Below are 24,392 nucleotides of genomic sequence, written 5' to 3' on the forward strand. Positions count from 1 at the left end.
GCCTGGTAAAAACTTTAGCAAAGAACTCAGCCACACTTTGTCAGGCTCCTGACCTACAGCAACTGTGAAATAATAGATGTGTATTGTTTGAAAATACTGTTTTTGATATTTGTTATGTAGAAACTGAAAAATAATACAGTGAATATACAGGAATTCCCATAAGTCTTACAGCTCTGTCATATGTTTCAAACAGTTCTGGAGGTAAGATGATTCAAGAATATGTTTTTAAAGAATGGACTAATGAGTAAATTTTAATTATTATCAAACAATTATCTCAAAGTACGAAGGCCTAGCCTAAGCCAGGCATAATGGTACATGCCTATACTCCCAAGTTGAGGCAGAAGGATCACAGTTTCTAGGCTAACCTGAGCAACTAAGTGAGACCCAGTCTCAAAATAAAATTTATAAAAAAGGGATGGATCTACTGTTATGTACAACTAAGTAGAACAAATTAAAAAATATATAATAATAATAAGATCTGATACTCATGTACTTATTTATGGAGACTAGTGTGATATTTCATCACATATATACAGTGTATAATGATCAAATCAGAGTAATTAGCATATCCATCACCTCTAACATTTATCATTCCTTTGTGTTAGGAACATTCAAAATCCTCACTAGCTATTTTGAAATATACAGTTGTTAACTACTATCATCCTATTGTTTTGTGGAACAGAACTTATTTCTACCTAATATGATTCAGTACCCATGATTCACACTTTTTCTCTCCCACCCGCTTTCCAGCCTGGATCCTCTATTCTTATTCTATAAGATCACTTTTTTTAAGATTCCACATATTGGGCTGGGGATGTGGCTCAAGTGGTAGTGTGCTTGCCTAGCATGTGTGAGGCACTGGGTTCGATTCTCAGCACCACATAAAAACAAAATAAAGATATTAAAAAAATATTCCATATATGAATGAGATCATGTGACCTTTGCCTTTCTGTGGCTGGACTATTTCATTTTTCATGACATCCTCTAGGCTCATCCATATTGCTACAAATGACAAGATTTCTGATTTAAGTTCTAATTTAAACAAAACAACTATAAAAAATTTTATAAGACAATCAGAGGAATTTTTTTTGAGGTTTCATAATGACAATACAGTTACAGTAATGAGAAAAAAGTCCTTATTTCTAGAGATATATACTGAATGGAAACATTCTGCCTGGATTTGGGGGAATGGAGATTAAACACATATGTTGAACATGTTGAAGTTGGTATTCTTCATCATAATATTCTCTTGATCTTTATGTATAATTGAAATTCCCTATAATAAAATTTTAAAATAAATCAGGACAGAATCATCTCAGTCATCTATCACCTTTCCAAAGGATGGAAGCCTAAAGTACAGGTCCATTAAATTAAGCACGAAAGGGCTGGGGATGTGGCTCAAGCGGTGGCACGCTCGCCTGGCATGCGTGCGGCGCAGGTTCGTTCCTCAGCACCACATACAAACAAAGATGTTGTGTCCGCTGAAAACTAAAAAATAAATATTAAAAATTCTCTCTCTAAAAAAAAAAAGCACCAAAAAGAACATGTACACTGCTCATCATATACTCTTGCCAATGTAATAATATGAAACAGAAACACAAGATACCTAAATTAGGAAGGAAAAATCTGGATTATCCTTATTTCAGATAATAGCTCCTCAAGAAAATCCACAAAAATCAACTGGAAACTTACTAGAGTAAAAAAACTGGCTATGAGTTTTGGGTGGACTGGGAATAACCAGACAGAGATAGATTCTAAGGAAAAAGATATCAAATTTTCTGTGCCCACGTTCCCCTCCTCCCCTCCTGTTACTCAGGAATCTGGGCCTCTGGAACCTCTCAGGATCCCTTGAGCCTCCACTCTCTCCCTTTCTACCAGCCATACCTTGTCAGCTTATACCTGGCCAGGTATTCACCTCTGAGCCTCCTTGCCGTCCATTCACTTCCCACCCATTCCCACCAGGCTCCAGCCCCACCAAGCTCATATCAAGAAGCCTGGTGACACTGTTGACATACAAGTGGTTAATTTGGAGCCTGACCTCAGTGCCTCATTCCCAAGTATCAGCCCTCCCTGATACTGTGTCCTTCTTTCTGCCTTGATTTCCAAAGGATCCCATCAGCTTGGTTTCCCTTCCACTTCATTAGATGGCTATCTAAAGGCTTCTCCTTAACCCTTACATGTTGAGGTTTCCCAGGACTTTGTCCTGGGCCCTGCTTCTCCTCCTTCTACCCTCTTATCCATTTCACAATCTCAAGTATCATGCCTATATGGAGATGAACAAGCTCAACTCTCTCTTATCTCTTAAGAGATCAAACTGTCTCTTAGGTATCTGTTTTTTAATATTTCCCAGGAATTCCTTTCTCTCTTTAAGTGCATATTTACTGAGCATCTACCATGTGGTAAAGAAAAAGACAGCTTGCTCTAGTGTGAGTTCATCATCTTCCTTGCTCCAGAACTCATCCCAGTGACTGGAAACGTACAGTCATCCTGGATACTTTTCTCCCTTTATCCCCACAAGTTCTACCACTTCCCTCTCTGGTCCAGAACCTGGCCATAGTTCCTTGACACAGGGTGGGCTCACATAAGTTTGAAGGATGAATAAACATCCTTCAAATCCATCCATTCCTCCCTCTATCACTGTCATCACCCAAGTTTTAGATGTAAACACCTTACCAATCCACTGCAAGTGCTCCAACTAGTCTCCTTCCCCAGCTCGTCTCCCACTTCACTCCAACAAAAACATTCCCAACATGAGTTGAGGTGATCTTTCTAAGATTCAAATCTGATCCTGTTAGAGACTTCTGTTTCAGGCAATGGAAAACTAGCTTGTTTCAACCAACTAGAAACAAGAGCAACTAGAAAAACCAGAGAGAAAAAAAAAAAAATTTTTTTTTAAAGAGAGAGTGAGAGAAGAGAGAGAGAGAGAGAGAGAGAGAGAGAGAGAGAGAGAGAATTTTTTTAATATTTATTTTTTAATTCTCGGCGAACACAACATCTTTGTTGGTATGTGGTGCTGAGGATCGAACCCGGGCCGCACGCATGCCAGGCGAGCGCGCTACCGCTTGAGCCACATCCCCAGCCCCGAGAAAAAATTTTTAAAATCTGTTTGATATCATCATAGAGTTACCAAGATAGAGAGGACTTGAGAGGTCAAGATCTTAGAGCAAAGGGAGGTCTAAAGAGGTGAAGTTGATATGTGATACGTATCACTTTTTCTTTTAGATTTTGCCAATCTGAAAGTGGAAGCTGAAAGGTAAGAAGCCAAGCAGAAAATAAGAACTAAGCAGAAGCTTAGTAGAGCTGTCAGCAGTCTTGGGCCAAAGAGACAACAACAACAAAAAAGGCCTGGGGCCCCTAGGGTTTTCAGTGAGAACCTTAAAGACTATACTTCAAAACTGAGTAGCCTCCACAGAATTCCTAGTACAGAAAGTAAAAAGAAAAGAAAAAGGAAAAGGTAGACAATGTAAAAGAAAAAAAAAAAAGATCTCACATAAGCTTCCAAAGAGCCAAAAAAATACAGCAGAACTACCATAATTAAAATAATGTGATATATGTAAGAACGTAATATAAAATTAAGTAAAATAAATTGACAGAAAAAGTATAGATAAATGGCTATAGGTGGGACTGGGCTGTAGCTCAGTGGCAGAGCACTTGCCTAGCATGTGTGGGGCACTGGGTTCTATCCTTAGCACCACATAAAAATAAACAAATAAAAGGATGGTATTCTGTCCATCTACAATTTCTGTTGTAGATGTATACTGTTTCTTCTGCACTTCAAAAAAAAATTTTTTTAATGGCTATAGGCAAATGAATTAACTGGGGAAAGAACAGATTTAAAGCTTTTATCAGAACATCAAAATAAATCTGGGGTTGTGGCTTAGAGGTAGAGTGCTCGCCTAGTATGCATGAGGCACTGGATTCAATCCTTAGAACCACATAAAAATAAAATAAAGATATTGTGTCCACCTTTAACTAAAAAATAAGCATTTTAAAAAATGAATTTTGATTAATCTAGTTCGTTTAAATGTAAAAGAGAAGGGGGAGTCAAAAAAACAATGAAGTAAATTAAGGAGAAAGTTTTCCCTGACACTTAGCACTGTGCTCTGGAAACAGGCAGGACAAGGAAGGGATGGTAATTACCGCATCAATCTCATTGAGAACCTTCCACTGCTCATAAGGTACACCCAGTGCCTCAGCTGTCTGGATCGTCCTCTTCATCTGGCTCGTCCAGACCTTCAGATCCTTGATGTTCTGGTCACTGATGAACTGGGCCAGACTCTTTGCAAACTGAAACATATCACAGGCAAATTCAGACCTGTAGGTCCTGGGTTGCCCTAAAAGGATCCTATAGCCATAGGGTCCATGGGATCATGCTCAGCCTCAGAGAACATAGGTTTAGTAAAAAACATGAACTCCCAATGACATAGACTTACAAGCAATATTCTAGGGCACTCTCCCCAGGCCCTGAAAGCAGTTTCAGCCATGATTTGTTGATCCTCCCACCCCAGTCCATATGCCCTAGGCCACGTGATCTTCCTGCTGAGGCCTCAATATCCCTCTAGACTATGGCACAGCTATCAGTCCCCCAACCCTTCAGCACTGCTGGGGCTCATGTCACTCCAAGGGTTGTAGAACTCTGCCAGAAAAAGGGCTCAGCTAATGACTGCTCACATGGAGACCAGAGTTCTAGGCATTTGCTAGGTGACTGATGACCTTCCCTACAGGAAATAGTCTAGACTGAATGAAGGTCATGTACCTCAATTGCACAGAAGCCCAATCATAGTACACACACATATACAGATATCCAGCCACCCAGAGGTACCAAAGGGCAGGTACATACACACTGACCTCCCTGCCCCGGGGGGATAGTCCTGGGTCCCCACCGATCCGGCCCTTGAGGTTGAGCTCACTCTCCCCATGCCGGCAGAGGTAGATGGAACGGGGAGTCACATGGATGTTCATGAGGTAATATACGATTCGGCTCTGGATGTGGTCAGCTACACGGTTCACCACGTAGCTCTGCCCCACGTCCATGATCTTGATATAGGACAGATCCCTTTCCAGAGAGAAGGTAGAGAGAGGCCTGTGAGTGTGGTCAGGGACCTTAGAAGGCACACTGGCCAGCAACAGGACCCAGTTGTAAGGCCTTACATCTTCAACCAACAAGATGAGATCACAACACTCAGGACCATTAGTGGTGTGCAAGTAATAAGGGTGAGGCAGGAGCAACACACCACATATGACACACAGACAAGTCCAGTGAGAAGTGCTCAACACTAATCATGCTTACAAAGGTGACATCCAAAGCAGTGGCCAGTCATACCACATCATGACTTTTATTGTTGCTCATGTGTCCCCCAGGTCCCTTCTTGCCTACCTCTGAGCTCTCAATACACCGTCTGTAAGTTGAAACAAGAGACAATTTTCCCAAGGGTTGACCTGGGAGTAGCTGGCAAATGCAAAAGCTCCCCATGCTTCCTGGTCAGCTTTGCTTCCTCCAGAAAACCCCTCCCCCAAGAACCCAGTCCAGGTCATTTATATATGCCAAGCAGCTGCCACACCCTACATCAGACAGCTGGTGGACAAGACAAGAAACACAGAAAGATGGTCTTGGTGGTAGCAGCTGATAAACCCAGCTCAGTTACTTTCTCTGCTTTAGACCTATATGACCCTAAAGCTTGGAGAACACACTTATGCTGGCAGGGGTAGGGACAGGCTGTGATCCACCCCATGGGGCCTCAGTTTAGGGTTATTACTCTAACATTACCAACAAAAACAGCAATGTTTCCTGAAAAATCTAATAGGAGCTGCTCTAGTGGAGCCCCTATAGTACAGTTGCATCATAGGACAATGAGGCGAAATATGTGCTGGGGAAACCTGAGGCAAAACGAAAGCTACAGAGAGGCCCAAAGTGCCATTAGCTCTATCCAGATCTGGGCTGGTTTCTAGAGCCTAGTAGACAAAAGAGAGATGTCTCAGGCCCGGGCCTGTCCAGAACTGACTGTTCTATAAACATCTCCAGAAACTATCCCTCTAACAGTTGCTTGTGTTCCTTAGTTCATATGCATTATATATTCTTATATGATTATTCAGGACCTAGGCACACATCTATATTTCATCCTTCCACTTAATGTTACACAACATATATTCTGCCATGCCTCTCCATAATTATGATTGACAGTTACTATGTAATGTTTTACCAAGGGCTACACTGTTATTTACTTAACCACTGCCCATTTATGTGAAGAAACTGGAGTTGGCAAACTATAGTCAGCAATTCAAATGCAGCCATAGGCTGTTTTATAAACTTTTACTGGAATACACCTGCTTATTTGCATACTGTTTCTTTTGTACTACAATGGCAGAGCTGAGTCACTGGAACAGAGACCAGACACATTCCAAAGCCTAAATAAAATATTCACTATCTGACCCTTTACAGAAAATGCCTGCTGATCCCAGCTATAAGATCCTCCATTGCATGCCCCTTATGGACCTAAAGACCCCTTGCCACTCAATAGTCCTGCTTGCTCTTCCATTCCAAAGGAAGGCAAGTGGAACTAACAAGCACTGATTGCTGCCCACTGTTCACAGGCAGGGTCTGGGTCTCCCTCCTCTCCCCCAAATAGATTGCACATTGAAAGAACAGTATAGGGGCTGGGGATGTGGCTCAAGCAGTAGCGTGCTGGCCTGGCATGTGTGCGGCCCGGGTTCGATCCTCAGCACCACATACAAACAAAGATGTTGTGTCCGCCGAAAACTAAAAAATAAATATCAAAAAAATTCTCTCTTAAAAAAAAAAAAAAAAAGAAAGAACAGTATATAATGTTTACAAATGCCTTGTAAGAAGACTCTCTGCACAAAAATTAGATTTGGTTTTATGGTAGAATAATAGGAAATCCTGACTCGCAGAGATCCAGAAGAGCTACCAGGTGTTCTACAAGTCACCTCTGGCCAACAATTTCTGCCCCAAGAAAAGAAACAAAAAAGGTTAGACCATCTCTGCCTTTTGGTGTGGTCTTCAGCTACCACCATGGGGAGCCACAAGGTGGCTACCAAGTAGGACTCCCTACCACTCACCCACTGTAGCTAGAGGATACAGCATTCTCCTCACTCACCTGTCCAGGTCCTCATCCAGTGACTCGTAGGAGTTCTCATAGCACTCAATGCGCCTCATGAAATCCTCTGTGGCCTCATCGCTGTCACAGTTGACATAGTCAGGACTGCCCAGTTTAACTTGCTGCAGAAGCCAAGTACAGAGTAAGGGCATATCAGAGATGATAAAGGAGACTGCTGGGCAGGGGGATGGGGAAATTTGGGCCAGAGGCTAGGCCAGGGCTGGGGCCTGTGGCTAGAAGTGAGGGGAATTTTCCCGTAAGGAAGAGACAAGCAGCTCCCTGCTCTGAGTTCACACACTAGTGCCCTGAGATTGAAGTCCCTTACCTTGTTGGTCCAGGAAGGCCTATAAGCCTTTCCCAACCTTTCCTATCTCCCCAAGCCCACATGGTCATTCCTTAGGAAAACAAAACTCCCATCCCCACTCCTAGCCAAAGCTCTTCTCCCACTGTCCAGGGGATTATGGAGGGAGGAGTGGAGGGAGAAGGAGGAAAGAACAAAAATGAAGGTAGGAGGAAAGAGCAAGAATGAATGCCCAGGAGCCACACAGCTTTCCATGAGTGGTCCTCAGGGGTCCAGATTCATGTGACCCAGCTTTGGAAGCTACACTACTTCTCCACCCCCAAAATGTTCAAGAAGATCAAATGAAAGTCAGCCTAGAACCAACCCAAATCTGAAGAAGGGCCTCACTCTCACATGCCACCTTTTGTTTCATTATTGCCCCCCAATGCACCACTCACCACGATGTTGGCAGCTATGACCTCAGGATCTACACAGATGGACTCAACAAAAAATGTCTGCAGCAAAAACCAGAAGCACCAGGGTTGGTAGGAGGGAAAACATCTTTAAGGCTCTGGGCCTTCTTCCATAGAATTCTCCACCCCACCCAGGGCAATGTGAACTAGCAGCCAGGCCCTGAGGCCTTTCTTTCAAGGGGGCGGAATCAGGGTCAGGGATCACAGAGCTAAAGAAGTATGGCCTTATCTTGGACTCTCCCATTACAACCTCCATTCCCCCTGGAAAGAGAACCCCAGGAAGAGAGGAAAAAAAAAAATAGGACCTCTCATCCCAAATTATACTCAGGAACCATGGTAGCCCAAAGCCCTATGTGCATCAGGAGACTCTGAAAGGTACCCCAGATGACCCAACCAAGGAGGGGAGGTGAAAAGGTCTCACCTTGTAGCCATTCTGTTCCCCAAAATTAAATATAGTTGCTCTCCGCTCTCGGGTGGTATTGGTTGCATCAAAAACCTAGGACCAAACTGGAGTTAACTCACCCTTTGCCCTGGGGAAAATAGTTCACCAGGGGGCTGCAATGAGATCATCTCTGAGAACTGGATTTCTCACTAGGACCAGCTGCTGCCTAGATGACTGGCCTGGCCAGTCACCTGCAGACTTTCACAGAGAAATGATTCAGTAATGCACATAGCAGTCACTTAGTTCATATGTAACCAACAGGAACTCCAGTAAAACTAGTTAAACATGGTGCTGTTGTTGATCCCCCAAGGTTCATGTTATGATAGTTCTCCAGAGAGGATTGTTATAAAAACATCAAGTCTGGCCCACCCAGGTCTCTGGCTTCCTGTATCCCAATGTGATCTCTTCTTCTCACACAGGCTCCCACCTTGATGCCATTAGGCCCCTACGGAGACTAAACCAATGAATTGTCTGATGTTACATTTTCAGCCTTTAAAACAGTAAGCTAAGTAAACCTCTTTATAAAATGAAATTAGTCTGTCTCATATATTTTGTTAATGAAAAACAGATGAATATATAAATATAGGTGAACTGAATCTACGTTATTTCCACTCCATACTCAGATTCCAATAGGATAAAGAGAACAAGAAGATAGGAGATAGACACCTGATGACGGACTCAGAGAAATGCAGAAAAACAAACACAAGCCAGAGCATATCCACTTGCCCTAGAATGAGGCATGGGCTTCTCTGAAAAAAGGGACGAGGGTGGAGAAGAAATGGGAAGACTGACTGGAGATCCAACAAAGAGTAGTTGAAACCCCAGGCCTGCTCCCTGCCCTACCCAGCCAGACACTGACCCACTGGGCTCCTTATGAAGGGCCTGGACCTATCCAACCACCCCTGGGTACAATGTAGCCATTAAAACATTCAATCAGCTTTTGCACTGTCACTTTTTTTCCCCTTTTTAATGGAGAAAATCATAAAACTTTATTGAAAGATATTTAAAAATGAAGAGCCATGTCATTTTCAAGGACAGAAAGATTTGATATCATTAAAATTTATCCCCAAATTGATCAAGAGGTTTAATACAATTCTAGTAAAAAGCCTAAAAGGTGTTTTGTGTAGCTTGAAAAACTTATTCTAAAACTTAAGTTGCAAATCAAAGAGGAACAATAGCCAATATATTAATGAAGAACAATTAAGCTGAGAAAACTAGTTCTAGTATAAAACTTATTTGCACACTTAGAGTGTTTAGACAATGTACATTGGTGTATGAGTATGAAAACATGTTAGTGCAACAATAAACAGTATTCAGAAACAGACTCATCTCTATAAGGAAAGATATAGTATAAATGGCATATATTAGATTGGTGGGGAATGCACCATCACTTTTTTTTTTTAAATTTTAATGTTTATTTTTTAGTTCTCAGCGGACACAACATCTTTGTATTTGGTGCTGAGGATCGAACCTGGGCCGCACGCATACCAGGCGAGCGCGCTACCACTTGAGCCACATCCCCAGCCCTGCACCATCACTTTTTAAAAGGGGCATCCAACCATGGCTCGGTGGACATTCAAGCAAAACTTCTAACAAGAAAAACAAAACTACACTAAGATTTCATCTCATTCCAGTCAGAATGGCTATGATATCAAGAATACAAACAATAATAAATGCTGGTGAGGTTGTAGGGGAAAAGGTATACATGTACATTGCTGATGGAACTATAGACTAGTACAAACACTCTGGAAAGCAATATGAAGATTCTTCAAAAAACTAGGGATGGGGGGCTGGGGATGTGGCTCAAGCGGTAGCGCGCTCGCCTGGCATGCGTGCGGCCCGGGTTCGATCCTCAGCACCACATACCAACAAAGATGTTGTGTCCGCCGAGAACTAAAAAATAAATATTAAAAATTCTCTCTCTCTCTCTCTTAAAAAAAAAAAAAACTAGGGATGGATGGGCAGGTGGTGCATGCCTATAATCCCAGTGGCTCTCAAGGTAAGGCAGCAGGATTGCAAATTCTAAGCCAGTCTCAGCAAAAGTGAGGTGCTAAGCAACTCAGTGAGACCCTGTCTCTAAAAAAAAATAGGGCTGGGGATGTGGCTCAGTGTTCAAGTGTCCCAGTATCAAAAAAAAAAAAAACAAAACAAAAAAAAAAAAAAAACTAGGAATGGAACCACCATATGACCAGCTAACCCACTGCTTAGTATCTTCCAAAAAAATCTAAAATCAGTATATGACAGCAATACGGCTACATCAATGTTTATAGCAGCACAATTCACAATAGCTACATTATGGAATCAACACAGATGTTTGTCAATATATGAATGGATTAAGAAATTGTGATATATATATATATATATATATATATATGCTAGAGATGTTGAACATTTTTTCAAAATTTGTTGAGCATTCATATCACGATATATATGCAATATACACATATGTCACAATTTCTTAATATATATACATATGTACACACACACACACACACACATACACACTGCAGTAATGGAGTTCTATTCAGCCATAAAAGAATGAAATAATAGTATTTGCCAGTAAATGAATGAAAATGGAGAATATCATGCTAAGTGAAATTAGCCAAACTCAGAAACTCAAAAATCAAATATTTTCTCTCATATGTGGAAGTTTAAATAAAATAAAAGCAAGGGGGAGGGAAGAATAGGATAATGTAAAGAACCAATCAAAAATAAATTAATATAATATGGAAGTCTAGCAGAGTAGAGGAAGAAAAATGGAAAAGGGGAGGGAGGATGGAAGAGAAAAGGGGGAGGATCATGAACTGAAATAATTTCCATGCATGTATGAGTTTGTCAGGATGAACAACTACTACATATAACTCTAAAGCTCTAATAAAAGAAAGAAAGAAAAGAAAAACAAAGACCAGCCAAGTACCTGCCTATAATTCCAACAACTTGGGAGGCTGAGGCAAGAAGATGGAAAGTTTAAGGCTAATCTCAGTAATTTAGTGAGACCCTGTCTCAAAAGAAAATTTTTAAAGGACTGAGGATGTAGCTCAGTGGTTGAATGTCCCTTGGTTCAATACCCAGTACTGAAAAAAAAAAGAAGGAAAGAAAAAGAGAAAATCAAAGAAAACAAAACAAAAAAAGTACTTGAAGAAAATGAAAACAGGACATAGAACAGAAGAAAACATTAAAAAGAAAAAAAAAGCTGGGCACAGAGGCGCACGCCTGTAATGCCAGTGGCTTGGGAGGCTGAGACAGGAGAATTGCGAGTTCAAAGCCAGCCTCAGCAACTGCAAAGGCACTAAGCAACTCAGTGAGAACCTGTCTCTAAATACCAAAAAGGAAAAAAAAAAAAAGAAAAAGAAATCTTATAAAATCCCAAAGAGAGATACAGAAGGATATAGTAACCACAAAACAAGAACAAACTTCCAAAAACTGAACCACTTGCCAGATGTGGTGGTGCACGACTGTAATCCCAGCAGCTTGGGAGGCTGAGGCAAGAGGATCATGAGTTCAAAGCCAGCCTCAGCAATTTAGTGAGGCCCTAAGCAACTCAGTGAGACCCTGCTTAAATAACATACAAAAAACGGGATATGGGGATGTGGTTGAATGCCCCTGAGTTCAATCCCTGTACCCCCCACCCGCCTCAAAAAAAAAAAAAAAAAAAAACTGGACCACTCAGAGAAAAAGAAAAGTATAATCACTGATTCTTTCCTTTTTTTTTTTTTTTTTTGGTAGTGCTGGGGACTGAATCCAGGGCCTTGCATATACTAGGCTAGTTCTATAACAATGAGATACATTCCCAGACCATCTCTGAAATTTTAAAAATATTCAACCACTTATAATGTTGAGGAAGTCTGCCCCAAAACAAAAAAGACAGAGAAAATGAGGTGGGGAAACAAAATTAGGGATCAAGCTTAGCATGTAGCCATCAGGAATCTAGAAAAAGCAGCTCAGAAATGGGAGAATTGAGAAATGAGTTGCCAGAAAGTAGCACAGGTTTATCAAAGAAATAATGTATGACAATTTCCCTGATATGGAAGATATGGCAAGGGCCCCCTAAAAGACAACAGGGTTAAGGAGAGAAGACCTAACATAAGGTCCCTTGCCTTGAAGACCTAAAGTTCTCCAAAAGGGAAAGGAGCATGAAAAGTCCCCAGATCATTTCAATAGATGAACCTTATACAAAGATCAAGAAATCAACAACATAAGATTTCTGTGTGGTCTCTCTAGAAGCTTTAAAACAAGGTTGTAAAAAGTTTTTGTAACCTAAACTTCTCTACCCAACCATGAAATGTGAGGATGAAGAAAGAGAAGGAAGGGAGGGGAGAGAAGAGAGATAAGGAGTAGGAGAAGACATTTCTGATATGCAAACTTTCATACACTTTTCTTCTCAATTACTTTCTTTACTTTTTATTTATTTATATTTTGGTACTGGGGAATAAATCCAGGGGTGCTTAACCATGAGTCAGATCCCCAGTCCTGTTTTATATTTTATTTAGAGACACGGTCTCAATGAGTTACTTAGGGCCTTGCTAAGTTGCTGAGGCTGGCTTTAAACTCGTGATCCTCTTGCCTCAGCCTCCCAAGCCCTTCCCAAGCCACTGGGATTACAGGCATGCACCACCACACCCAGCTCCTCAAGTACCTTTCTTAGGAAGCTCCTGGAAGATGTGCTTCAACAAAGCAACTCAGTAAACAAAGGTGAGGAAGACATGAGATCTAGAAGCAGGGGATTCAACCCAGGAGAGAAGAGAACTCCCAGGGTGACAGCTGTGTCACAGGCACTTTATCCATATTGAAGCCAGGGGACAAAGAGCTCCAGGAGGAATAACTCCAAGTAGAAAGCAGAAGGGAAAGAACAGCTCCCATGTTTGGAAGTAGAGGGCTGAGCTAGAGCCTTTCCCAGCTGACACCCTAGCTCAGACTTGCCCCACCCTTCCATCTTACTGCAAGGGCCCCCACGAAGGTAGAATTTCCTTCCTGGGACTCAGCTGGTTCCTGGAAAAGGCAGTAAATGCTAGGCAGGACTTCCCACACCTGGAGAAATCACTTGTGTCAAAAATTTAATGATAGGGCTGGGGATGTGGCTCAAGCGGTAGCGCGCTCGCCTGGCATGCGTGCGGCCCGGGTTCGATCCTCAGCACCACATACCAACAAAGATGTTGTGTCCGCCGAGAACTAAAAAATAAATATTAAAAATTCTCTCTCTCTCTCTCTCACTCTCCTCTCTCACTCTCTCTTTAAAAAAAAAAAAATTTAATGATAGCCCTGACTTCCCAAGGGAAGTCCTCTTGGGTTAAATAGTTACAATCCCTGAGGAAAACTCTTGGGCCAGGAGTTTCCTCTAACTTCATCCTTCACAGCCACCCCAAACTTCCTCCTCAGGATGGCACCCAGAGGCATCCAGGGCACATGCACCCCACTCCCCTTCCAGATGCCTTATGTGAAAAGGAGTAGATGATACACATGTATATGGTCCCATGTCTCACTCCCAGCTGTGACCAGGGTTTCACACTCACCGCCACATGACCCCCCTCCTCACTGAGGAATCTTCGGACATCACAGAGGGCTGCCAAGGCACACTGCCTTTAGGAGAAAAAACACAGGGTCATCCCAGCAGCTTACCCAAGCTAAGAGAATGCAGAAACTTACCCTATCCAAGATAGGAGGGGGGATAGCTCTAGGATTCCTTCACTTTTCAAGGCTTCACTTCTTTTCCTGGCAATAATTTTTAGTGTTTCACTAATTTTGCTCCTGTAAGGTGAAGCCTATGTACTCCTGAACATTTGGATTTTTTTTTTCCTCAGACAGGAATCTCACTATGTTGCCTAGACTAGTCTTGAACAGTGATCCTCTTGCCTCAGCCTCCCAAGTAGCTGATTACACATGTGTACCACTTCAACCCTTTTTCATTTTATTTTGAGACAGGGTCTCACTAAGTTGCTTAGGGACTCGCTAAGTTGCAGAGGCTGGTTTCAAACTTAGAATCCTCCTGCCTCAGTCTCCTAAGTCACTGGGATTACAAACATGCACCACCATGCCCAGTTAGTAGAAATTTTTTAAAAATACTATTTCTGTACTTTGCCCTCATCATGTCATTGCGCATAAATCCATGCTGCCACCTTGACTTATTCATGATTTCTAGCTGTCATGCATTTTCCCCTGATTATCAAAATAAGTACTTTTAAAAAAGACATTTTCTTGTGTACATGCAGGGGCTGGTGGTGGGGGAAGAGAGACATTATGACTTTCCCAGTGCAATATCAAGCTTAATGTTCAATTTCCTGTTCTGGAAGAGAGAACTTCCAAAACCACACCTTCTGAAGGAGGATGTCACCATCTCTGTCCTTCAGCCCAGGTCCATAGACTCTCAGGAATTTATAACCCTTACAAATTATCAATGGATTATTAACTTCACTATTTTCAGAACATTTCAGCCCTTTTATTCATTGCTGCAATATGGATTGGCATGTGGAAATATCTTTCCTATTTTATCCATTTCTCCTTTAAGGTCTAGAGATGGACAAATTACTTTTTTTTAATCTATACTTTCATTTTTTCAGCCTAAGAGTAAAGTTCCCATTTGTTTGATCTTCAGGCTCAAAATCAGTCCTCTTTCTTTTATCTGGCTCCACATCACCAGAGGGTCTGCCTTGTGTTTTACCTGCAAGCTGGCCACAAAAACCTGAATATCAGACCCCTCTTTCTGGTGAATCAGTCTGGCCCAGCCCTAATAAAGCAGGAACAAAGTGGCTTGAAGTTCCAAGTCCCACAATAGGGAGATCTTGCCCCCTGGTGGCCATAGAAGGCATAAACAGCCTAGTGTCCAAACCATGGCGTCACTTTGCCAGTTTGTGGGGGCAACCTCATAACTTCTAACTTGAGGTTGTTTGATTTGGAGAAGTCACTAGAGCTGAGCAACGTCTGCTCACTGCCCTACCGTGATGGCTGAGCCCAAAACCCAAAGCAAGTCTCTGTCATCCTAGGCTGACAGGGGCTTCAGGCGTTTCTTCTTCTTTTTTTTAATAGTACTGGGGATTAGAATGAATCCAGGGTGCTCTACCAACAAGCTACATCCCCAGATTCCCAGTCTTTTTTTTTTTTTTTTAAATTTTTGAGTCGGGGTCTTGCCTCAAACTTGCTATCCTCTTGGCTCAGATTCATGAGTCATTGGGTTATGGGTGTGTACCACTACACCTTGCTTGACAAGGGGCTCCTTGATCACCCTGATAACACCTGCCAAGAAGAGCACAGAATAGCTCCTCAGACCAGCAGTCATGCTCAGTTCCTTGGATAAAGTGTTTAGTTCAAGTCTGAATGGGGATGAGGTTTTCATATGCACATTTCTATCTCATTAAGAAGAGTAGGAGTGGGAACTACGTACCCAGAAGCATACAAGCCACTTCAAAACAAAGCCAAGCATGATCCACAGATGCCAAGAACATGCCAAGCACATGGCAAACATGCTTTAAATATACAGAAGGTGCTTATTTTGGGGCAAGAGAGGAAAGACCCCACCCTGCTCTATCCCTGAGGCCATCTCTGTACCATCTAGGGTTCCTCTCACCACCAGCAAGGCCTGGGGTGATAGTCCTTCAGCATAGCCACTTCTTTTTTTTTTTTTTAAAGAGAGAGTGAGAGAGGAGAGAGAGAGAGAGAATTTTTAATATTTATTTTTTAGTTCTCGGCGGACACAACATCTTTGTTGGTATGTGGTGCTGAGGATCGAACCCGGGCCGCACGCATGCCAGGCGAGCGCACTACCGCTTGAGCCATATCCCCAGCCTCCTCAGCATAGCCACTTCTAACCTAATCTCTCCCCTCCCTGAATCTGCTTCTGTAGTCTTACAAGATGCCCTTACCAAGGATCCTTACACCAGGGTAGGAATGGGCCAGCCACCAAGAGACTATATACCATTTCCTCTTGTTTCTAGATCTATCACATCCCAACCAACCACATCCTCAGAGGTCCAGAGAATGGCTTTAACACAGCCATTGAGGCAGAACAAGGCTAGGGCTCAGGAACAGCTCAGGCATTCACCAGCTGCTTGGCTCTAGAAGCTACAAGGACTTCTCAGCAAGTAGGTGATAATTTGTTGGCCTTCTCAACAACAGTGCTTCCCCACACCCAACGTACTTACTTCCTGATTTTCAGGCCCTCTTCATTGTCCGGGAGAAAAAACTCAAAAGATTTGTATGTCTTGACCATGTCCCGACGATACTGGCCAACGTTGAATTCTGAGAGGAAGGAAAGGCTCAGCTTTCACAGAACAGTAAACCTACCAACTCCTGACCAGGATCCTTCCCCACCATCTGGCCTTCTCTTTCTTCTTCCCCTCCCCGACATATCCCCCAGTGTCCTCTAAAAGGCTTACCCCGAGTAGGCACACCAATCCAGTTCAGGTATCTGGTCAGCTTCTTAGAAATGTAGGTCTTGCCCCTGGCAGGCAGGCCCACCATGACAATGAGCGTTGGGCAGTTGGTCATGCAAACTGGAAGGAAAGCAGCACACAGTGTCAGACACAGCCAGGACCCCTCCTGTGTGCCCCTCCTTCTCTGACTGTGGTCTCTCAGCTTCAGGGCACAGAACTGGCATCAGCTGTACCTTCCAGGCCTCCTGGCATCAGACAGCTCCCTGAAGACCCCACACTCAGTCTCAAGCTGGCAGATCCCTATTCCTCAGGACTGTCTTGGCTCTGGTGGACACAACAGGGATTTTACCAGCTATCATTCTGATGTGCACCAGCAAATATAAAGCTCAACCAGACATGCTGCATGAAAGACCGAAGGGGTATTCAGTGCCTGCCTCTCTCATCCAGGAATCCATACCTTAACATTCTCATGTTCCCCCATCCTAGCAATCATTCGGTGCTGTCAGCATATACAGCCTCTGCCGCAGTCTGTCTGGGCACAAAATAACCGAGCCGCCACACAGCCTTGTAGGTTCAAACAGCAACTCTTTATTCCCGAACTCTCACCGGCACTCTACCCACACTTCTAGGGAATACACTCCCTCCACCGGGCTCCGCACGCCAATTCTCCTGGAACCCCGGGAGAACTCATCAGGAACTCCAAAGTAGCAGGCGCCCCAGGTAGCAGGATCCGCCCTAATCCCGAGCCGCCCTATTCCCAGCAGGATCCGCCCTAATCCCAGAGCCACCCTATTCCAGGAGCAGGGTCACCTTTCAACCATTCCCTCTAGCAAAATGCCAGGCGTCATTCCGACTAAACTGTGGCTCTCAACAAGCCTCACAGTTTTGCCCTCCCCGTGGTGAATTTCTTTTTCTTTTCTTTTTTTAAAATATATCTTTATTTTATTTATTTATTTTTATGTGGTGCTGAGGATTGAACCCAGGGCCTCACACATGCTAGACGAGGGCTCTACCGCTGAGCCACAATCCCAGCCCTATGGTGAATTTCTTTTCATCAAAGCCTAGACTAAAAACTGTTTTCTCAACAAGCTTTTCTCTGTGGTACTTTCATGACCACCTGGTGCACCATCACCCTCTCTAAACTGATCACTTGGAGCAGAAGCAGGCCTGCAGTGTCTGAGCCATTCGGGGTCTTGAGGCCTGGTACCATGTTGGTGTTTAAGAAATATGGGCAGGAAAAGGGAGGCATCTAGAAGTCTACCAGGGATGGGCCACCAGTGGCTAAAAATAAAATCCCAGACCAATATCCACAAGGAAAGTCCTTCTGATAGTCTGTCCACCACGATATCGTGTGCCAACAGGTCAGTGTGCCAACCTGAGAAGTTGCTGAGGCTAGAGGTAGGGAAGGGCCACTCCTCTGAGCCTTAGTTGGCTAGAACAGACACCAAGGCCACAGAACGGCCAGCCTCATATGATCCAACTCAGCTTTCAATGAGATCAAATTCAATCTCACCTCAGAAGCCTCAGAGAGCTTCTCTTTCATCATCCTTAGGACCTGGGCCAGTAAAACCATAGCAGATAGCCTGATGAACAGATATAGGGAACTGTCACTGCCCGTCGTCTGCCCACTTGGTTCTACAATTGCCTTCACAAGTAACCCTCCTTAGATAGACTGCCAGGCCCCCTTCATGGGGGCCTCTTAGCTTAGCTTGGAAATCAGGAATTGGACAGGCAGAGATTCCTATCTTGATTCTGACACCAGCAACTCTGAGCCTTGGTGTCCCCACCATGAAATGGGATGAAAATTCCTCAGCAAAGTCTAGCACTAAACTCATGTACAAACCAAACCACTTCCAGGAAGCTGTGCTATCTACCTCATCCCAGCAGCACACCAGACTAAGTTTCAGATGTACTTTGGCACTAACTGCACTTGGGATTTGGGATGTGAAGGCAACAAACTGGTCCCTGGAAGGACCCACAGAGAAGTAAAGGTCCCTGCTTGCCAGTGGATTTTTCATCACTCCTGTGCATGGCCTTTGTGCAAAAGGCCATGTGACCCAATCTGCAAACCCCAGGGAAAGGAAGGAAGGAACCCTACGGACCACAGACCAACAGTGAGCAAAAGTGAAGAAACATGCAGAAAAACCTCAGCTTTGGCCTAAATGAGAGAAATACAAGTTAGGCAAGGTCCTGAATCCTCAGATTAGCAGATGACTGAGGCCTTGTGCTGTTTGCACAATTCTTGGCCAGGCTAGCCATAGTTCTCAAGGGTAGACCATCAGCCACTAATCAGAAGGGATCCATGATTAGGCCACCTCTTTCTACTGCTTCTTGGTGTGTGTGTGGGAGATCCCATGACCTCAGGATTGTGTTTCTACATCCCCTGCCCCTTCACATCTTCTGTCTTCCCAGAGATGACCCTGGCCTCTTCTCATGGCATGAACTTCCTCCCACATCATTTGGTGACAGTATCCACCTTCTCCTCTCCCATCAATTTGCAAGGTGGGCAGTCAGGCCAGCAAATCAAGCCAGAGTACAAAACAAGGCAATAAATTAGCTGTCATCTCTGCTCCTCAAGATAAGTTACAAGAAATGACCCAAAGAAAACCAAAGTTCAAGTATATTCATAGCAGCTCTGCTTACAACAGCAAAATGCTGGGGAAATTCTAGCAGTGGAGAAATTGCAATCATGATAAAAAGGAAACACACTACAGTTCTTGAAACAGCACACAGACTAAAGGAGCTGGGGTGTGCAGACAGAACTGCAACTCTGAGCCCACAAGGACCCCGATACTGAGCAAACAGGACAACAAAACACACTTCCTTTAACACTGAACATACATAGCTTCCCTCACTGGTGCCTTTCCTGCAAATCTGCTGAAGGTCCTCAGAGCTCTAGGAGATAAGAAGCCTAGGACAAGAAGCACTTCTACTGAAAGGGGAGCCACAAATGTCTAGAACAGATTTCGAAACTGTACCTGCTCCAACCTCCTTAGGCCAAATTAGGGAAGACAGAGCATACATACATATATACACACACACACACACACATATATATACATATATACTATATGTATATTATAACATATATGTATGTTATATACATATACGTATGTTATATACATATTGTATATATATATATGGGTATGTAATATATATATATACACATATATATATTATACACACACACACACACACACACACACACATAGTGCATGGTGGTCCCATTCAGAAAGACAAAAAGTCCTCTCTCCCTCCTTCTATTGCCCTCTATACAAAAAGTCCTCTCTCCTCCTATTGTCCTCTGCACACACTGGTCCTGTCCTCAAACAGTAAGAATCTTGTCACTTTGCAACCTTTTGGATGAGAAAAGTCATCAGAAAAATTGCTCTTCCTGCTGTGATCCCTGGGACCCTCTTTATCCCTGCCCCACCCTAGAGCTCCTCTGGGTCTGAGCTAAGAGGCCAATGATAGGGAATGTAAGAGCCTCTGGGCCCTCAGGAGTGGCTCTGAATTTCATCAAGCAGGGGAAGAATTTCCAACTGTGAGTGGAGGTGATGGCAGCAAAGGACACCCCTCAGTCAATCAGCCAGTTCATTGCTCAAAGATGATGACTATCACTTCGCATAGATAAGGATCCCAAAGTCTGGAAGGTCAGCTCCATGCTCAAGGCCACACAGCTCAGCCAGTAAATAGCCTGAGTATTCCCACCTCCAAAATCAAGGTTCTTACTCCTTTCCCTTTATTAAATAATAGCAGCTGCCCCCTAGTCAGCATCACAGCCCTAACAAGCTGGTTAGAAGAATAAGAGAGGAGCTTCAGCCACCACACCTCCAGAAGAGTCTAAGTAGGGCTGGCCAGGCTGAGGCCATAGTCTCTTATGACTCAAAATGTGAATCCTGAATGGCTAAGGCCCCATCAGAACTTGATCAGCTTATAAACCACAGCCACCCCTTACCAGGACTCACAGTATGATCAGAAGTACACACAAACCTCTCCTGGAAGGCTCATATTATTGTCAAAGCTATGGCCATAGTCTAGCCTGGCAGCACCAGCACAGAGGATCCCCCTCCCTGCCTTATCACACACAAGCAGAGGTCAGGAGTTCAGGGAGACCATGGCACATAGACAATCTCCCAATATCCATTTCCATATCTGCACCACCAGTTGAACTAGATGTTCTCTAAGATCCTTGCCAAGTTGTTAATCTGTTACAATATTTCAGTTACTCCTAAAACAAATCTTTCTTTTCCTTGGTAACAAAAAGCTGCAGATCCAGGACTCCAGGAGAGGTGTTCCTTAGCAATTCCACAAATTTCAGCTTATCTTCTAGATGTTCCTCCCTTGTGTTTTACTATTCACCTATAAAACATGTGGATGCTTACATCCCCATGGACACAAAGATGGATCCATATGGCATAGTGAGTGGTCTTACTGCCTCTATCCTGACCACATTTGTAATTCCCTAAAGCTCCTCACAAAATGTGGTATTAAGGCCAAGGAGCACCCATCCTCCTTCTGGAGGACTAGCGCATACTTAGGACTTTGAAAATTCGGACTCAGAGAGGCCAAATGATTCTCCTAGTGCCACACAGCTCAGTTCTCCACGGAGTACTCCCTTAGTGGAAGACCCTGGGTACAGAATGGGGAGCAAAGGAGCCAATGCCTTCCCCGACAGGGTGGCCAGACTTACCCTATCAAGCAGAAATAGTCCCACACACCTGTACCCACCCTCTGCTCCACCACACTTCAGCCCACCACTGTCACGCCTCTTCAACCGTCCCCAACTCCCCCACAAACCCCGACTCCTCCCACCAGTTATAATAGCCTGTGCCGGTTCCCCGCCAGTCCCCTGTTCCCTCTCCACGAGAGACTCCCACCCAAGCCCTCTATCCACCCATCCCGGTACACCTCCCTCCCCTCACCACCACGTTGGCAGGCGTGCAGAGCAGGTCTCCCATTGCTGTACGGCATCCAGATCTTCTTCAGTGGGTTCTGGGTCAGTTCCCGTGGGGACGCCATCCCCGGGCCGAGACTAGTCGGACTGCGCCGCTGAGGACCCAGCAGCCAAGCCACTTCGGGCCACCCGAGGTCCCGCCCCCCAGGCCCCGCCCCTCTTCAAGCCGCGACAACGCTGTTCAGTCTTCCCTCGGGTCCCGCCCCTAAATGAATAAGCTCCACCCTAACAGAAGGACCAGGCTCCGACTACGCATGCCCACCTCTCCAACAGTCCTTTTTTTTGGGACCAAGCACGCCCCGTCCTTTTGGTCAGGATCGAGAATACGCATGCTCAATTTCCACCAGGCCCAATGCCCGGATTATGGAGGCCCCGCCCCGGATGCGCGAGCCTATCACGCTCTGCTGATTTCTGTGGGTCTCCCTGATCCCCTCTCAGAGAATTTAAGCCCCGCCTCCACGGCAAGCAGGACTTCCGCTTCCTGCTGAGCTTGACCTCCAGTCCCATAGGAGGGAAGTGTTTGCGCGCAGTACAGCGAGGCTCGCGTGATCTGCAGGGCCGGGGTAATCTGAACAAGCCTGGCGGCTCCCGCGTGACTCCAACCCCTGGTCCGCTGTCCCTGCCATTAATTGCCCCGCCCTCCTGGTCCTGCGCTGAACCACCGAGCCTTGAGATTCTCCCCGGTCCATAAAACCAACCTGCTCCTCGCCGCAGGAAGAGCTCCTTTATCCTACGCACAGAGACACATGACAGATTTCAGGATCGATGGAGTTTCTCTCTTGGTTTTGGCTATTGGGGAGCACAAACTAAACTCCTGCCCTCCTAGAGCAAATGCGCAGGATCTTGTGACTGAGTTATTTGAGGATTCACTAAACCCTGGCCACATCTTAATTCTCTTGCCAGGATTTCATTTTTACCAATTAAATTTTCATCGTAAGTTTATGCATTTTTAAAATAATTTAAATAGCTTCTTCCTCTTCATCAGGAAAATGGATGCGCTGGTCATTAATCTTAAGAGATTGTGGTGTAGATTAAATGTGTCAAATCATTCTGAGAAATCTGTTCCAAAACAAGTTAGTGTTCTGATTCAGTATATTATTTATCTCCTTCCTGTCTTTGCAAACGCACAGGCGGCAAGGAAGAGATCCAGAAATTCGGGAAACCTGGTTGACTCTCATGTGTTTGGCACCCGCCCAGCCCCTTCAGGCTCCTGCCTCCTCTGATTGCCAACCCTGCCCGTCCAAATTTGGGACACTTTCTGCCCCAGCCCTCACAAATATGGCTTGGACCTGGATCACACTGCCCTCTAGTGATGTCCACCATCACATCCCTAGCAGGGTCCCTGCAAACTGAAGTTCTCTGCCCAGTGTGTACCCAGCCAGAAGATCTGGGCATGTAGAACAAAGCTGACCTCATTGTCAGTTCATGCTGCACCTCCTTCCATGACTTGAGATGACTGATAACAAACATCTTGCCTACTTAAGGAAATGAAGGTTCAGAAGGTCTAAATGCTGGAAGCCTACCTGGACCTTGCCTGAAACCAGCTCTAGCTGCCTACTCTGGGTACTGCCCTGCCTGAAGCAGGGTCCACCATTTCCTCCTTCCTCATTCTCCAGCTGCATTTTCCACCACCCATTCCCCTCCAGGGCCTTGTGATCATCCACCTGCTTCCTAGTTCCCCAAAGCCACTCATTCTGTTCTTGACACAGCCAACTCTCCTGTCTTTCGCCTGGCCACTGCCAAGTACATCTTGGAGCAATCCTGGCTAACGAAACATCATTGCCACACACCCATACTCTGTCCAACACTCATTGTAGAGACTGTCTCCTCTAACACCCAGCACCTCCTGAGGCCTGCCTACTGTCTTCTTCTGTAGCCTTCCTGGATGTTAGTAGAGAGCAGGGAGTGGAAACAGCCAGGGAAGACAAAGCAACTAGGACTATTTCTACATCCAGACAGTATGAGCCTGATTCATAGGAAACACCTTAGCTCTGTAACCTCCCACACTTCCCCAGCTGACCTTGGGCTGACCCAGACATATCCTCCCATGTCCATATACTCATCTGGGAGGTCAATGTCGGGGTCTAGGGCCCTTCCTAAAGCCAAGGTCTACATCTACTCTGAAGGTAATCACCATCTCCCCTCCCATGGCCTTATTTCTTAGGTAGAAAATTGAGGGTCTGTCCAAGAGCCAGTCCACAATGCAGGAAGAACTTAGCTCAATTCCCAGCCTTCAAAACCTCACCTCCCACACCTTTACACTATTGCTGAACCTCCACACCCAGGCTCTTGGTTGTTCACTTCATTGAAATTCTCTCCTGGCTCTCTGCATCTCCCAGGATCAGTAGGTACCCCATAAAATAACTGGTCCTCATGACTTTTCCTTCCTCAGGGCATCCCAAAGTGTGCCAGCTTTCCTGTCTCAGGTATGGGAAATGTGCTGGGATATCACTGTGTACTCGTAGGTGAACATGTCTGGCTCAGCCTCTCCCCACCACGAACATAACTGACCTGATTCCAGTTGGCTCCCAGGGTGCCCCCTCTGCACTGACCACCGAACCCCCTCCCAGTGTCACAGGCCAGAAGCCATGGGGTGTGGCTAAAGTCTTCAACCCATAGTTCTCAAGGCTCATATCTTTCCAGTCTGTTTATCTGTTGCTGAATTCTGGTGGAACCAATATGCCACCGTTCTCAGCATAAGGATGGGAGGCAGGCTCAATGCATGCCACACAGACTCACACGCCAGTGCACACAAGCTTGCA

At 44.6% G+C, this 24,392-nt stretch overlaps 1 protein-coding gene across 6 annotated transcripts in view; it reads right to left on the minus strand.

Moving 5' to 3' along the window:
- Positions 1–24,392, minus strand: part of PFKFB4 (6-phosphofructo-2-kinase/fructose-2,6-biphosphatase 4) — a 41,092-nt gene that overhangs the window by 15,753 nt on the left and 947 nt on the right. The window contains exons 1-9 of one of the 6 annotated variants that reach the window (XM_081301861.1): positions 22,329–22,456; positions 16,677–16,793; positions 16,443–16,539; positions 13,821–13,887; positions 8,290–8,364; positions 7,854–7,910; positions 7,116–7,237; positions 4,849–5,056; positions 4,141–4,287 (exon numbers count right to left, since the gene is read on the minus strand). In XM_081301861.1, coding sequence (XP_081157987.1) covers positions 4,141–4,287; positions 4,849–5,056; positions 7,116–7,237; positions 7,854–7,910; positions 8,290–8,364; positions 13,821–13,887; positions 16,443–16,539; positions 16,677–16,788 — 885 coding nt within the window. In that variant the 5' untranslated portion in view covers positions 16,789–16,793; positions 22,329–22,456. Of the gene's footprint in view, positions 1–4,140; positions 4,288–4,848; positions 5,057–7,115; positions 7,238–7,853; positions 7,911–8,289; positions 8,365–13,820; positions 13,888–16,442; positions 16,540–16,676; positions 16,794–21,598; positions 21,835–21,892; positions 22,033–22,328; positions 22,457–24,392 lie in introns of those variants that run through there. The other 5 variants (XM_081301860.1, XM_081301858.1, XM_081301857.1 and 2 more) reach the window with 5 other exon arrangements.

Source organism: Spermophilus citellus (assembly GCF_964194105.1).
Source record: "Spermophilus citellus genome assembly, chromosome: 7".
In the NCBI taxonomy this organism is placed as follows: Eukaryota; Metazoa; Chordata; class Mammalia; order Rodentia; family Sciuridae; genus Spermophilus; species Spermophilus citellus.